Consider the following 15,732-nt stretch of genomic DNA (forward strand, 5'->3'; position numbering starts at 1 on the left):
TTGTATCGATAATGCAAGTAGTTAAAAACACTCACTTGCAGTCACAGGAAATCCGTTTTAAATACAAAACAAAACAAAACAAAACAAAAACAAACCTGTTGTTCTTTTAAAATCTGTATTTCCAAAACACAATCCTGTAATTTAATGACAACCAAGATTAACATCCACCAGACTCTGATGCAATAGTTCTCAAAGGGTTACACCAAAGTAATACCAGTGTCAAGTTCTCTACACCATGACTGTTGCTTTAAGTTCATTGAAATCCACTTCAGAGACACACTGCTTTTTACCATGCTTTGGAATGAGTGCTCCTGACAGACCTGTGAAAGGCCTGGGGCAGTTGGCTTGGTACAGCTTGGGAAAGATTATGCAGGAAAACCAACCCAAAATCAAACAAACCAATAAAAAGATTCCGCTTGAATATAGTAATGAATATAAATGAGTTTAAAACATTGAGGACATAGCCCAGAGCAGCTGTATAAAACACAAAATGAATGTATTATTAAGGCTGTTACTATATTGCAGATATTTTGGCCCCTTGTTTGTTGGAAAATGGCTGTCCAAACAGTCTGAAGTCCTGCGTGTCATCCGGGTCTCCCACCTGACAAACTGGAAGTAGGAGTAGGACTTTATCCATAGCAGACAGAAAGCAATCCTCTTTGGAGACAAAGCTGTTTTGGGTCTTCTCACTTTCCTGAAAGTTCCATTGCAGGTTGTTGTGTTTTTCTAAAAAAATTGACTTTCAGCAAAATTTTTTTCAAAGGGGAACAGGCCTTAAGGGAAAAATGTAGAAACATTTGAGATTTTTTATTTTTCCTCTTCATTAGTTAATCCTGATAGTTTATCGGGCATTTGGTGTGCAGAGGAAAGGCCTAAATTGAATGACAAAGAAAGACAAAGGACTGAAGAAACAGCAGATACTTTGTATCATGGAAGCTTCCCAGCTGAGCAAATCGCCACTCATGCGCAGGACAGGCAACCCCCTGGGTTTTAAAGATCAGCTTTGTTTCAGACTGACAGATGCCTGCTCCTAGCTAGGAAACTGCATAACAGCTCTTGTGTCGAATCTCAAGTTACCACAAACTCCTGGGAGGGAAAGAAAAAAAAAAACAAAACAAAACCCTACATCACACCCACTCTTGCATAGAGCGTTTGCAGTACAGTATGTGGCGGGGTGTTCCTTTCCTTTTGAACTGGAACACAGTGTAAACCAAGACAAGGAGGCACAAGGCCAGGATGCAAGGAATGACAATGGCTATGGCTTTCACAGTGCTGGCTGTGTTGTCCAATTTGATGACAATGTCAACGTCATCTTGAGGGCTGTGTCGGTCTTTGTCTCGGTCTGTTGGTCCATCACAACCCATAAAATCCTTAAGGATTGATCTGGGATAGCCAGGTTCCACTCTGAGCATCTGGTTATTGAATTTCCAGTACTCTTTTCCTTTGTAGAAATATGTGAAGCCTGAGGAAGAAAAATCACAATTATTCACAGTCATATCAGATCAAGCATGCCATCTACACCCAATGACTGAAACTACTGGTATCAAATTATTTTACAATTAGAAAGATAAAAAATATGAGGAATGTACCCTACTGATTGGCCTTTCAAAAGTTTCATTTCTTTCCTTTCTCTAGAAAATCTGTTTTCCCCTATTTTTTACAGAATAGAAAGGTTTTATTTCCTGCATTACCACAAACAATAAAGGAATTCCAAAAAAAATATATTATTTTTGACAGACCAGGGTCCAGGTGATTTGTTTATACATTGAAAGCCCAACTGAAGCTGTAATCCTCGGGGCCAGCTCTATGCATGCACTTGGAAGCATCTCAAGCTCTTCAAGATGAAAAGTCTACTGAAATAAGTTACTATGCTGAGCTAGCCAGAAATAAGAGCTCTGTCTCTTCAGTGTCACATAGCCTACCACTGTACTTCAGAAGAAGGAAACTGTGTGAAATAAAAGCAGCTTTGTCAAAAAAAAAAAAAAAAAAACAGGTGTACACATTTAAATTTTCTGTAGGGTGCTGGTATTTGATCATTTAGATGCAATCAAATATGCCTCCATGGAAAAAAAAAAAAAAGAAAGAAAAAAGAGAGAGAGAGAGAGACTCCCTGACAAAAATCTGTTACTGTATTATCCCAGATGAAAAATGGTATTAATCTGGAAAAGCAAACAAACAAACAAATACAGCAAACTTTCACAAAGGGTGAATTTCCTCCCACTGTTTATAGGCTGAATACAAACTGATGGATTTTTTCCAAATTTTTTTTTTTCTCCCAGTTAAGTACTTCATCTGAAGCAATTTGATGTATTATCTATAAAAATATTCTAATATATATAGAGAGACTATATAGAGATATGACATCTCTATATCTGTATTCTTACCTATATATATAAACTACAAACTTGTATATATCAGGTACCTATAACCCAAAATACTGACATTAGTATTAATTGCTAAGGAAATCCTTTTGTCTATTATCAGACTTACTGTAGGTGTTTATTTGCATGGTTTGCACAATAAAAATACAAGGGAAAGCCAAAATAAATTAAAAATTATTTGGTTTAATTAGAAGATATGCTTTCAAAAGGTCATCAACAGAACTATGAAGATAAGCTTGTATGTCAGCTCTTCTACCCAAAGAAAGGAAAACAGATCCAGACAAAATGCACTCAAATTCTTTCCAGATAAGCTGTGTTACTTCATATTGGTATCTGTTTTTGTTTCTTGGTATTTCCATATAAGCAGCAGTGGAGATCTGAACTATTTCTCAGGACATGCCTGCTTTCATTATTTCATGAAAAATGTCTTAGTGGTTTAATGGGAAATTTATGATACCATTTTCTGCCTTTTTTTCTGCCCTAGGGTCCTTTTAGGCTTCCTGAGAAGCCCAAGAATGTCCTTTTCCCTTCACCTTCTTCACAATATAATGTCATGTTTTACCACCCTCCTCATTCAAAGACTGCTAGACAGACTATCAAAGCTATTGGGGAAGAAAAGAGAAGTGGGTCTGACATTATGAAGAGTCTTTTCTGCCTTAGTAATAAGTGTTCTGCCCCTGTAGTACTTTGAAAACCACTCATCTGAGTGTTACACTAAGATAATTTGCATTCATAATGATAGACACATGTACCTGAGCTCAATAGAGAAACCATTTTATAAGAAGTGCAATCAAAATAAGAAAAAAAAAAATAATACATGCATACATACAGCTATCATACAATCATAGAATAGCTCGGGTTGGAAAGAACCTTAAATATCATCTAATTCCAACCCCCGCCCTCCCCGCCCCGCCACAGGCAGGGATACCATCCACTAGATCAGGTTGGCACTAGATCAGGTTGGCCAAGGCCCCATCTGTCCTGGCCTTGAACACCTCCAGGGATGGGGCATCCACAACTTGTGTTTGCCAACCTGTTCCAGTGCCTCACTATATATAAACATATATATGTACTAAATTCCTTTTGGATGTAAATCTTTAGAAATATGCTTAAAAAGTAATTAAGGGAAGAAAGCAGAGGTTATATCAATTGTGCTTGTGCGTGCATACATAATTTTTGTGCCCATTTCCAAACATATATGTGTATTTACAAACAACAGTTAGTTATTGAGTGTAATATACGCAGAATATCATCATGCCTGATCTACTTCCCAGTAAAAATAAAATAAACCAAAGAAAAACAACATAAAAAAACCTAGTCTAGCCAAAATGCTGGAATCCAAAGATGTTTTCTACTTCTGGGTGTAACAGAGATGAAGCAAGGAAGCAATTAGATATATTTTGGGAAAACAAACAAACAAACAAATAAAACCAAAAAACTATAGTAAATTACTTAAGTTGGAGATTGAAATACTAGATGGAAATGATCTATACATGGAAAGAAATCTTTTTGCCTAATTATTAAAAGGAAATTAAAATAATATGGCAATACATATATGTGCTGTCTGTGAGGTGAGCACAAGAAATTCAAAATTTACTAATAAATAAATCATAAATGCCATACAACTTTCTTCCAACAATGACAAATGAGGACAGATGCATATTTTTATTCCCATCAAAGGTATCTACACTCTGTGCAACTGAGGACAGCCTGCCAGTAGCCCTGAGTAGCACTGAATTCTCATAAAGTAGACGAGATTTTGGCTGCTCTCATTCATTTGGAACTGTGGCAAACCGAAATTCTAGATTCCTGTATGTGATGATCCATCTTGGTCCAGGTAATAGCACCTTATACTAACATCCCCATGATTTGCATTTCTGTATCATGGGTTTATGACATCTTTGATAACATAGATTTCTAAGGATATATCAGATTAAGATTTCTATTCAGATAAAAGTCTGGTTTCCCTGTTCTAATTGTTCAGAATAAAGGTACTACCTTCTAAACTGTATAAACAGCCAATGCCTTGACAGTAGCAAAATGGAGATATACTGTGGTTAGAAAACTCATTTTAAGACATTCTTTAATTCTGCAGAAAACAGAAATAATTAAATGATTTAAGACAGAATAAACAAACAAAAAGAATGAAAATTAATGTTTATTATGCTAAATTTGAAAGATCTTTTCCCTTCATTGTGTTAAGTGATACATGCAAGCAAACAAATCCTTTTTCACAAAATCAAGTTCTATAGCAGGAAATATTTCCTCTCTTCATAAATTCCTCCACTACTTAATACAAATAGTCAATCACTGCTCTGCTACTTTATCTTACATAAAGGGTAAACTAGTAAATTATTAAAACAGAGATGTGTTTGCATACCATTTTCTTTGTGGACAAAGGCTCCCTGAGGAGATTCTGGGATACCTTTCCAAATTGTGATTGGTTTGGGATAACCAGGGTCCATGGATCTCATTTCTTCACTGTACCTCCAGTACCTGTTTTTTTTTTTTTTTTTTTTTTTTTTTTTTTTTAAAGAAAGAAAGAAAACAAAGAAAAAAAATATAACATAACAGGCAAGAAACTACATAGTTTTTTCCTTCTGACATTTGCTGTATTCAATAGTCACAAAACACCTGAGTTCTTTTCTTTGAAGATACTACCAAATAACAAAGAAATAAAATCTATTTGCAAACTAGATTAACTGTTTCATATACGCTGAAAAAAAGAAAGATAAAAGATTTTTGCACTTTGACAACTAAATCAACTTGTGTCCCACTTTTAATCAGAGCAATTCTGATGTCTAGAACACAGTGAAACAAAGAGAAGCAGCATATGAAAAAAAAGGTACACAAATGTTTTAACTAACATTTTAATCACAAAAATGCCAGCATGCTTAACTGCTTAACTTGACTCCCTATGAATATACATTACTGTAGCTGGTCATTTTATTACATAGTTACGATGCAACAGAAAATTTCAAAAGCACTTCTGCATCATTGTCAACCAGTCTTTCTCTAGTTAAAAAGCCTCAATATGCAAATTCTAGGCAACCTGAACTTCAGATAAATATTTACAATCTTGATTTTATTTACACTTAGAAATAACGTTGATACTTCCCTTGGTCTTATGCAGATGATTAAACTGCTATATGCATCTAAGTGTTATCATAGAGTATCCTTAGTTTCTCTGTGTATATTGCTATAATATTTGGGTAGGTTAGTACATATTTTGTTTGGCTCCACTAATTTAAAATACACTAAGTTAGAGCATAGTTTTTTGGGAGTTTTCCAAATTCAGCTTTATTCTTGTGAAAAATCACCTATAAAGGCTATAAAACTCTCCATATCACCTGAATTAATAATATAGTCCTGCTAAATTCTTGACCTTTTTTATAATTTGAACCATTTGACTTCAGCTTTTAGAAATGGTTGTTATGATATATCCTGGTAGATTAAAGAGTCCTTAAGTGGACAATATTTTTTCCTTGTGAAGGTTCTTAGAAACTAATCAATTCATCTCTTGATCTTTCTGAAAAACAGAATAGACTAAACTCTTATGTACCTTGCCCTGTGTGGCATTTCCCTGGCTTTAAAATTCTAGTGAAATTAAAAGGTGGCAGATTTGGTAAATTACACTAAAAACTATTTGCATTTATTTTTTTATTTCAAATGCATAAATCATTTTTATAAGCTGATTTCTTAATATAGTAGCACATGCACCAGTAACCAGCCAGAAAACGATGTTGTTTATTTTGAAATGGAACATCTTTTAGAATTTACATGGAGAATGAAACAACATGTAGAAATAGCAAACAAAGATCTGAAATCAATACTAATGCAGATAGTTATAACTCATGTCCTGACTCTGCATTTCTTCAGCCTTAGCTTGCACCTTCTGTTTCCACATTTGTTTGTTCTCATTTCTGTGTTCTCACTCTTCACTGAGTTTAATCTTCTATTTTCTATTTTTATCTTTTTATCTTTTTATCATTTTTATCTGCATTTCTTATGAATTATCTTATGTTTTCCTCTATCCCTCTTTCCCAAAACCCCCTTTCTTGCTTGCTTAATTCCATCCTTTTTCATTTCTTCTCTTCCAACCTGGAGCTCTTCTTGCGAGCTCCATTTACATATATAACCTCTATGTTTTTCTACATGATGGAAACAGGCAGTCCTATAGGACTTTCAAACATATATGTTGCCATTAAAAAACATCTTTGAGGACACAGTCAGTACACACTTGAAAGCCCTGAAAGCATTGTCTTTTCAGCATTGATGAGAAATCCTATTAGGAAAAGACCGATCATGATACTATCTCTTCAGTCAGTGCTGGAACAATGAGCATGTCCACAGGGTAAGGAAAAGCCTAGTTCTGTCTTTCCTTGGCATGCAAAATGTTCATAAGCAGACTCCCCAGTGACGACTTGAATGGTTTGAGCTTTACCAACTATATAAACTGTGCTACTATATCTCAAAGACTGATAGAATAAAAGGGAGAAAATAAATGAAAATGCACTTTGTGATTTTGTAAAAATAAATATAGAAAAACATTTGCTAAAATGCGTTCTTTCCTCTAGTTAATACTGTGTACTTAACCATATTGTAAACTACCAGATAACTAAACTTTATCAATGAAAAAAAAAAAGATTCATTTAAACTAAAAAGTGCAAAAAACACACCAAAGAGGGTCATAAACAAGGCCAAGTGTCAAGAAGTGCAGCAAGCATGTTATCGTCTTGTCCTACACTATTCAGTTCTAAGGAGAGGAATAAGAGTGGGTAAAATGTCTTTCTGCAGTCTTTTGTGCCCTCTTTTGCTTTCATAGAATTACTTTGAAGAGTTATCTTTTCTGTGTAAATGGATCACTTCAAGTAATAATAATGATCATTTCATGAATTAGTTTAGACATACAAATATTATAATATAATTTACTATTTGAACTTCTAAATATATTTATATTTTTAATCTTATAGGTAATATTTTATGCTTGTTATTCTATTGCTCCAACTGCTTTTTGTTTATACCGTTGTTCTGGCAAATTTAACTCTGTCTAGATTCTGCCCTGAAGCTCCTTTACTGAATATTATCATCAAAACTATTGTACATGTCCTTGAGTTACATAAGCAGGAACATTGTTATTTTGACGCTAGTGTAATGTTTTGATTTCCTTTAATTACTATGTCCTGCCACTAAGCAGCTACATTCATACCTTACTAAGGATTAAATACAGCCCTATAGTATATATATACGTACTACTAAAACCAGCAGAATTCAACTCTAACTTTACATAAAATAAAGAAATTGTGATATAAAAAATACACATTGAGAAGCTTAGTGGTATATGGGCTTATTCCCACTGGTGGTCAATATCCCATAATAGCTCAATTATCTCTGCAAGCTCCATGTTCTTCGATCTTCTTACATACTGCAATGCATTTATATCATGCTGAGTCTCATTCTGCTAGTTAGCTCTAAGTTTAAACTTTGTCAACAGATTTTTTTTTTTACTGAAGGTTTTTTTTATGTTAAAATATTATTTCCAATTATTATTATTATTATTATTATTTAGGAAACTATTAACTATAAGTAACTGTTTGTGCATGGAAATATAAAAGGACACTGCTGAATAAAGACTAAGTGAAGGTCATGTCAGATTCCTACTGTACATACTTTCCCAGGTGTGTGGAGGTGGGAAATTGTTATCTGAAAATGAACTTACATGAAAAATAAAAATATAATAATCAATCTTCTGAACAAGAGGAAGCAAATTATACAGGTGTCTTTCTTCGCTAATTTTCAAACACCACTAAATTTTGACTTAGTTTCTACCTTCTTTACCAGATCTTGAAGAACTATTTTTCTTTAAAAACAAACAAAACCTTTAACAATACAGTTGGTTGTGGCAGTCTGTAAAGCAATATTATTGTACTGTTAAAAGATGATAAATACAGTGTTATCTACTAAACTAGTAAACTAAAAATATTCTGTGATGTGCATTAAATTAATTTCTTAAGACATCCAAGAACATTATTAATGTCTCATAATCCTAAGTACCATACAGTAATAACAGCAGCAATCATACTTTTAACAATACTAATATAAACATTCAAATAATTAGGAAAGAATAAGTTTTCTATTGGTTTATTATTTGTTTATTATTATTGGTGTCTTGAGCACCCAGAATATATTAATAAACAAATATAGTAACAAGTTGAACTTATCCATCATTCAGATAACTTGCAGAGCTTCAAAAACCAATGGGTTTTCTTAACATTTCTATAAAGTTGACAAATATTCTTTCCTTTATTTTTGCAGATATGGAAATGAAGACATGGAGACAATAAGTGACAAGTGGAAGTCAGTTTCAGGACTGGAGGAGAACTCAGATTTTACCATTTTTCTTTTGTTCTTTTTTTAATAATAAAAATAAGTGTCCCTTCTGAAAGAAACCATAGCCTTAATTTAAAAATAATTCCTAGGGAACTGCTTAAATTGTTCTCTAGCTTCCTGTGTTAGCTGTCATTTTCCTTTCTTATCTCATTTTTAAATAGTAGCAACAAAGCCATTTTCACTGACCTTAAAAACTTTCAAATGAATCATTGCCTGTTTATGTGCTAGAGTTTAGAAATGAGGATAAAAAGGAGGTAATAGTGGACATAAGACTAAACACCAGGAAACTACCCAAATAAAGTGAGAGTGCAAGCTAATTACATTACTTGGAATATTTAAATTTAAATTTGTCACAACTGTGACATGCCTGTTGACTTCTAAATCATAACTTTCCACTGGAAAGAGACACTTCATATCAGTATGCTAACATAATGATAATATAGATTATAAGAAATATGAAAGAAGTATGGCCCTCTGCAGGAGGAATTAATAACATCCACAAAAACCACTGAGTTGTTGAAGTGGCACAACTTCTTTAGAGAAATAACAGAAAAGATTAATGTGCTTAGTTGAGATCCACAAAATTGTTTCCTTGAAGAATTCATATACCAACCTATCTCCTTTGAAGAAGTAGGTTTTCCCAACATCTTCCCACCAAATTGCTGAATCAATACCATGGGAAGGAATTCCACTTCCAAGTGTTATTAAGTCATGAGGATACCCTGGCTGGAGAGTAGTGTCCTTGAAAACCCAGAACTTGTTACCTGTACAAAACCATATATAAAGACATACATATATAGGTGTTAGTCTTCAGAACTCTCAGTATTGAAATGAATACATTCTAAAGAAATAAGACTCCCATAGGGTACAGTAATTGTGCTACAAACTTTGAAATGAAAAATATTATATCACTGCAGATAATGCCAAAATAAAATACCTTTGAAAATAAAATATATTACAGATACCTTGTATTTATAAAACATCTATTATCCAAAAGGACCATAAATAGGACCACATATTCTAATACCATCTATTCTGAGATCAAACCCAGAGTGAAAATTAAGTCATCTTTAAGGGTCTCTGTGAACGGTAATGTAATAAATTTACAGCAGTACAATACAGTAGTATATAATGTTGCACGAGGAAAAAAATAGTTAATTTTAAGACAAAATGAGATAAGAAAACATAAATAAATGAAAAATAGAAACTCTTATCCTCATATAAACTGAATACTTTTATGTCTGTGTTCTTTTTCTCCTGAAAAAGTTAAATTATTTAGGCATAATGTACAGGTAGATTTTAAAATATTTTTTCATATTATACATTCATATTCATATCCTTAGTGTGACCTACAGACTGCAAACTAAGGTTCTGAAGTCCCTCAGGTGAAAATGCTGTGCTCCTGAAATTAATGAGTGGTTGCCTTTAGTACCAGTGGCAATATCATTTAACCTTTGGTTTTGCGTAGTGGATCATTGAAAACCACACAATTGATTTAGTGTATGATGATAACACAAGGTAGTTGTGTGATGCTAGCTGGTATGCAAATATCTACACAAGGTTACCTAATCTGTTTTAAATATCAGTTTAGGCGTAATGCCTCCTGGACAGCAATGCTCAGTGGTTGAATCCTTACTGTTTCAGTTACTTGCTGAATATATTGTCTGTCTAGCAGTGAGCATGTCTACAAAAGTAGAATTTGCCACAATTTTTTCTAGTACCTGTACCTGCTTTTGGAGAGGATGCTCCCTGTGCTCTCTTGAGATTCTTAACACTTCATTTTCCCACCTTCAGTTTGCTCTAGCTTCCTATCCAAGCTCTTCTTCCTCAATGAACTCATGTCACCAAATTCATTACCTCATATTATAAGCCTTTAGACTAGTGCTATCCACAATAATTCTGCTATCTTCTAGGCTCTTCCCTGTCTTTTAAACATACTGTGCCTGCTGACCTATTTCTGCAACCATCTTTTCATTTGTATGTTTTTACTTTCTTCTAATTAATCCTCAAAATACACATCTTACCTGTGTATTTTCAGTAAAAATTTCTCTTTCAAACACAGACATCTCAGGCTGAAAAAAGGTAATAAAGATCCTCCTATGCCCGCTAGAAATAGGGAAAATGGAGCATAATCTATGTTTTAGTATTTATCTGAAGAACTTGCTTTAGAGCCTGTCTTCTTTTTGCTTTATGTTATCTAGGCCACAGGGACATTCTTTGTAAGCTAGACTATAGCCTCCATCATGTAGGAAACATGCTTATTTTCTCTTTAAGGGACTACCTTCATCTGTGTTTCTAAAAAGTGCTGCTAATTGTAATAACAACACTGAAGGAGAGGGTTGCCTGATGTGATGTAGACCTTTCTGAGTTACATTACAGAGAAGTCTAGGGAAGGTACACAAATACTGGATTGGCCTATTGTATATGTTTATATAGCCCTATTGGATATTTCACCTTAGTCTGTCCAGTGTTATTTATGATGATGTTTAAAATTTAAGGGAAAAAAAATGAAACAAACAAACCAAAACAACAACAAAAACAGGTTGTATGGGGCTTTGAGCAGCCTGTTCTAGTGGAAGGTGTCCCTGCCTGTGGCAGAGGGTTTGCAACTAAATGATCTTTAAGGTTCTTTCCAACCCAAACCATTCTATGATTCTATGATAAAATATGTTTTCCTCAGACACTTTTAGAAAGAGATCTTAATAGATAAAATCATGGCTGTTTATATTAGTTATTATATTTACCTGTAAGGCTAGGCAGGCTGTTACACAGACTTAGGAGGTTAAGGCGCTATGCTGCATAATTATTTTATAAGGAAATGTAGTATCACTCCAAAGACATAGGATCAGGTGTATGCCAGAGTTAAGAAGAGGGAAAATCCAGAACACTGGTTTGCAGTTGTTTTTAAATTTTAGCTATCCCTCAGTGGTATTAAATATTTGCATAACGGGAGGTTTGCTTTATATCCCTGTTTGTACTGGAGTGATATAAAGCATGCTTTCATTTTATCACAGTTTTAATTAGGAGAAGGGATATAGTTTCAGTCCCTCCCATGCTGGGTTTCCAGAATAAATTTTTTATCAGCTTCTTCACAGCTGCTTGCCACCCACTTCCAAATACTGAGACTACAGTTTGCTCAACAGATCCATCTTTTCCCTCTGTCAGTTGAAGGAAGAAAGGGTTCTAAGAAGAAACACATACAGAGACATTTGAAGTACTGAAAATAAAAGGGACATAGAGATCTAAGAACAGTCACAAAAAGCTAAGGTCTGTATTGACCAAGGATTAAGGTCTGTGCTACCCTGATGTTTACCTTTACTGAGATTCCCTACAGAATTCACTTATATAGGGTATGATGATGAGGGTGAGCATCTCTAATCTTTCATTGTCTCTCCTTCCATGTGGTTTATCCTTCTGCCAATTCAGATGACCAGACACAGAAGACTTCAGATGATAATGGCAGTTTCAAATGCAACAGTAAGAGAAGCCATGTATTTTGGACCTTAGTAGTTGGTACTTATGGTGTGAACAACAGATGGCATCCAGTAAATGATACGGAGCCAGCTCATTTCTGTTTCAGAAGATCATTCAAAATGACAGCTGTTGCACAGCATTGAGAGGCATATGCTGTGATGTATGTAATGCCATTACCTTTTCTTGTGCCTCACAAGGAATAAAAGTAAAGTCAGTTGTTAGGAATTGATCATTACCAGCCATACCCAACACGTCAAATTCAGCTATTAACAAGATCAAGTCACAGCAAAACAAAACAGTGGTTGAGCGCACACTTTAGTGGATAGCAGTACTGAGCAAGGTAACAAATCTGTTACATGTTCATATATACTGAAGTATAAGCAGGTAAAGAAAGGAAAAACATGACATAAGTGAGAAATTAAATCCTTCTTCACAAAATTTCTGACAGAAAGCGAATTGCTTTGCGGTAAATAGAAAAAAGGTAAATTTAACTATATAAAATACACTTACAAAAATGGAGACAGTAGGGCATTGAGAGCTTTAACATATGTGGGCAAAACTTCTATTGATTCTAACTATTCTAACACTAACTATTATGTATTATAGAGTTTAACATTGGAAGATATATTTAGTCTGCTACAACTCCGTTGATTGTATATGGGAATGGGAATGTTTGTATATAAGAAACCCAAATGTTCCACCTGACTGCCCATTTTATTTTTTTATTTATTTTTTTTCCTGTTTAGCATCTGTCCCTCAGCTGGAAGAAAGTGGGTGACTTGATCAGAGAATTTCAGAAAAGTTCAAATTCAGTATTAGGAGTTAAAGCTGAAAATCAGTGCAAAGGATGCATGACTATAAAGAAAATTAACTCCTTTACTTCTAAATTATATTTATGTATCGTAAAATGTACTAAAAATGAACCCGCATGTCAGTAAGCTTTCATTTGGTTCATATTCCACTTCCACAATTAAATAGTCAATACACTTCATGAATTGTGATTACAATGGAAATAAAGAATACATAACAAGACTAAAATAATTATAGTTTCAACCTTCTTATACATAAATAATGCTTGATTGGAGTCCTACTGTATGGCCCAGACAGAAATTAGCACTGTATTTATTTAATAGACTTGTTTTTCAAGGTCTGTTTGGTAGGTTTGTTATTCTCACAGAGTTTAATAAAGCACCACATGTTTCATGAAGTCTGGCCAGCCTTCAGAATGTTTCATCTCTCTGCATTTATTCCCTAATGTAGATCCAATATACCAACAAGCAGAATGTTAAGGTCACAAGCTGAGAATGAAGCAAGTGACAAAAAAGTCAAAATGTCTTACTTTTTTTCAGTAATGCTTTGTTAAATATCATCACCATAGGAAAATAATTGAGAAAGATGAACTGTGACTGCAATTACTTGAAGTTTCTAAGCATCTATCTTTGACATTCTTAAAAAATTGCTGGAAATAAAGGCTATCTCTACTGCAATACCTCTCTTAAAATACCAAATATTTAACTCCAGATAGTCTCCAGACTGACAACTGCAAACAATTATGCAGATTTTAGAAACCATGACCATTCCTTTTTAGCATCAGAATGCTGAATGGTTGTGCTCCAGGGTTGTCAGCAACCAATTCATGTTTGTTCATGGTCTATGTACTTATAATATCCTGTGCAGGATATAGCATATAATCACTATATGTGCTATGATGAGCCAAGATTATAAAAACTTTTAGGACTTCTATTCTGAACTGGTTTCTGTCTGAAACCAGTTAGAATTTGAATATCTAATTCCGGAGGGTTTTTTCTCCAGTTACTCTTGTTCCTAACTTTGGTCTTGCAAGCCAGGATCAAGCATCTTCTCACTAGTATCCCCAAGTTACTATTTTTGCTTCCTTTTATCTCATTCTATTTTTTTTCCCCACATCTCGTCTCTGGCACTTCTCTGCTCCATTATCCAACGCTATAGTAAATCTATTTTTCAAAATAATATTGCCAAGCAGTGGGATAAGTGCAGTTGAAAGTTATGATGGTGGCACTGTGTTTTACAGCAGCCTTTCTATTGCTACATTTGGTTTACCATAACATTCAATAGCACAGATGGCCTGACAATTTCATTTTTAGCACTACATAAATTCCCACAGGTATGGAGAATAAATTTTACTCTTCACATTTCCTCATTTAAAATAAAATAATAATAATAAATAATAAAAAGTATAGTTCTGGAGCCATCTTCTTATTATCATTCAGCACAGACACCAGCAGTGAATAACAAGAATGTAAACAGCTGCTTTTTATAAGCCACTGTCCACCAGATAGTTAAGTACTTTATAAGCATTATGAGTCACAAGGATGCGGGCCAATTATCTTAAGCTACATAAAATGAGCAAGTATCACTTTATAGCTTTGCACTACAAGCATGTCACTGAATTTTTGCAATTATTTTTCCTTTTATAAAATAAATATCAATGAAAAAAAAAAGTATATGAAACTAGTTAAATTTGTAAAGATAAAAAAATCAAAACCAAGGAAATTTCAAAACTGAAGAAGACCCTTGATCCAATAGCCTTGAACTTGATTTAGCTATATTTTTGATGGATATCTAACATATTATGTGTGGTCTCAAATGCTCCACCAATATTCTCAGAAGATTAATGTTGAACAGGTATAAACATACTGAAAGATTTTAAATAGCACACATAAGGAATAACTACATTTCTCACAGTAAAAATATAAGCTATACAGATGTTTCAAAGGATCATAAATAAATATTCCACCCTCAGTTGCCATCCCAGATTATTTGTATATGGCTAATATTTTACAACATGGCTCCCATTTAAATATATATATATATATATATATACATACATTTAAAATACCTGTTGTCCTGGTTTCAGTTAGAACAGAGAGCATGAGACTCTTAATCTCAGGGTCGTGGGTTCGAGCCCCACGTTGGGCGCCAAAAAGACTGTCGTGGTTTAACCCGGCTGGCAGCTAAACACCACGCAGCCGTTCGCTCACCCTCCCCCCTCCCTCTCTGGGACGGGGGAGAGAAATGGAAAGTGAAGCCCGTGAGTTGAGATAAAGACAGTTTAATAAGACAGGAAAATAATAATAATAATAATAATAATAATAATAGTACAATGATGATAATAGTATGTATAATAATAATAATAATAATAATATGTACAAACAAGTGATGCACAATGCAATTGCTCACCACCCGCTGACCGATGCCCAGCTTAACCCCGAGCAGTCCGGCCCCCTCCCCCCGGCTAGCCACCCCTATATATTGTTTAGCATGACATCAGATGGTATGGAATACCCCTTTGGCTAGTTCGGGTCACCTGTCCTGGGTCTGTCCCCTCCCAGCTCTTACTGCACCCCCAGCCTGCCTGTTGGCAGGACAGAGCGAAAGTCTGAGGTGTCCTTGGCTTGGTATAAGCACTGCTCTGCAACAATTAAAACATCGGGGTGTTATCAGCACT

The 15,732-nt window shown here is 34.4% G+C and overlaps 1 protein-coding gene across 2 annotated transcripts in view; it reads right to left on the bottom strand.

Annotated features, from left to right (window-relative positions):
- Positions 1-768: 768 nt before the first annotated feature.
- MMP16 (matrix metallopeptidase 16) overlaps positions 769-15,732 on the bottom strand; it is a 185,529-nt gene continuing 170,565 nt past the window's right edge. For both annotated transcript variants that reach the window (XM_082754834.1, XM_082754835.1), the window contains 3 exons: positions 9,385-9,535; positions 4,762-4,877; positions 769-1,462 (listed from right to left, as the gene is read on the bottom strand). In XM_082754834.1, coding sequence (XP_082610960.1) covers positions 1,128-1,462; positions 4,762-4,877; positions 9,385-9,535 — 602 coding nt within the window. In that variant the 3' untranslated portion in view covers positions 769-1,127. The remainder of the gene's footprint in view (positions 1,463-4,761; positions 4,878-9,384; positions 9,536-15,732) is intronic.

The sequence above is a fragment of the Aythya marila genome (assembly GCF_965140915.1).
Source record: "Aythya marila genome assembly, chromosome: 2".
In the NCBI taxonomy this organism is placed as follows: domain Eukaryota; kingdom Metazoa; phylum Chordata; class Aves; order Anseriformes; family Anatidae; genus Aythya; species Aythya marila.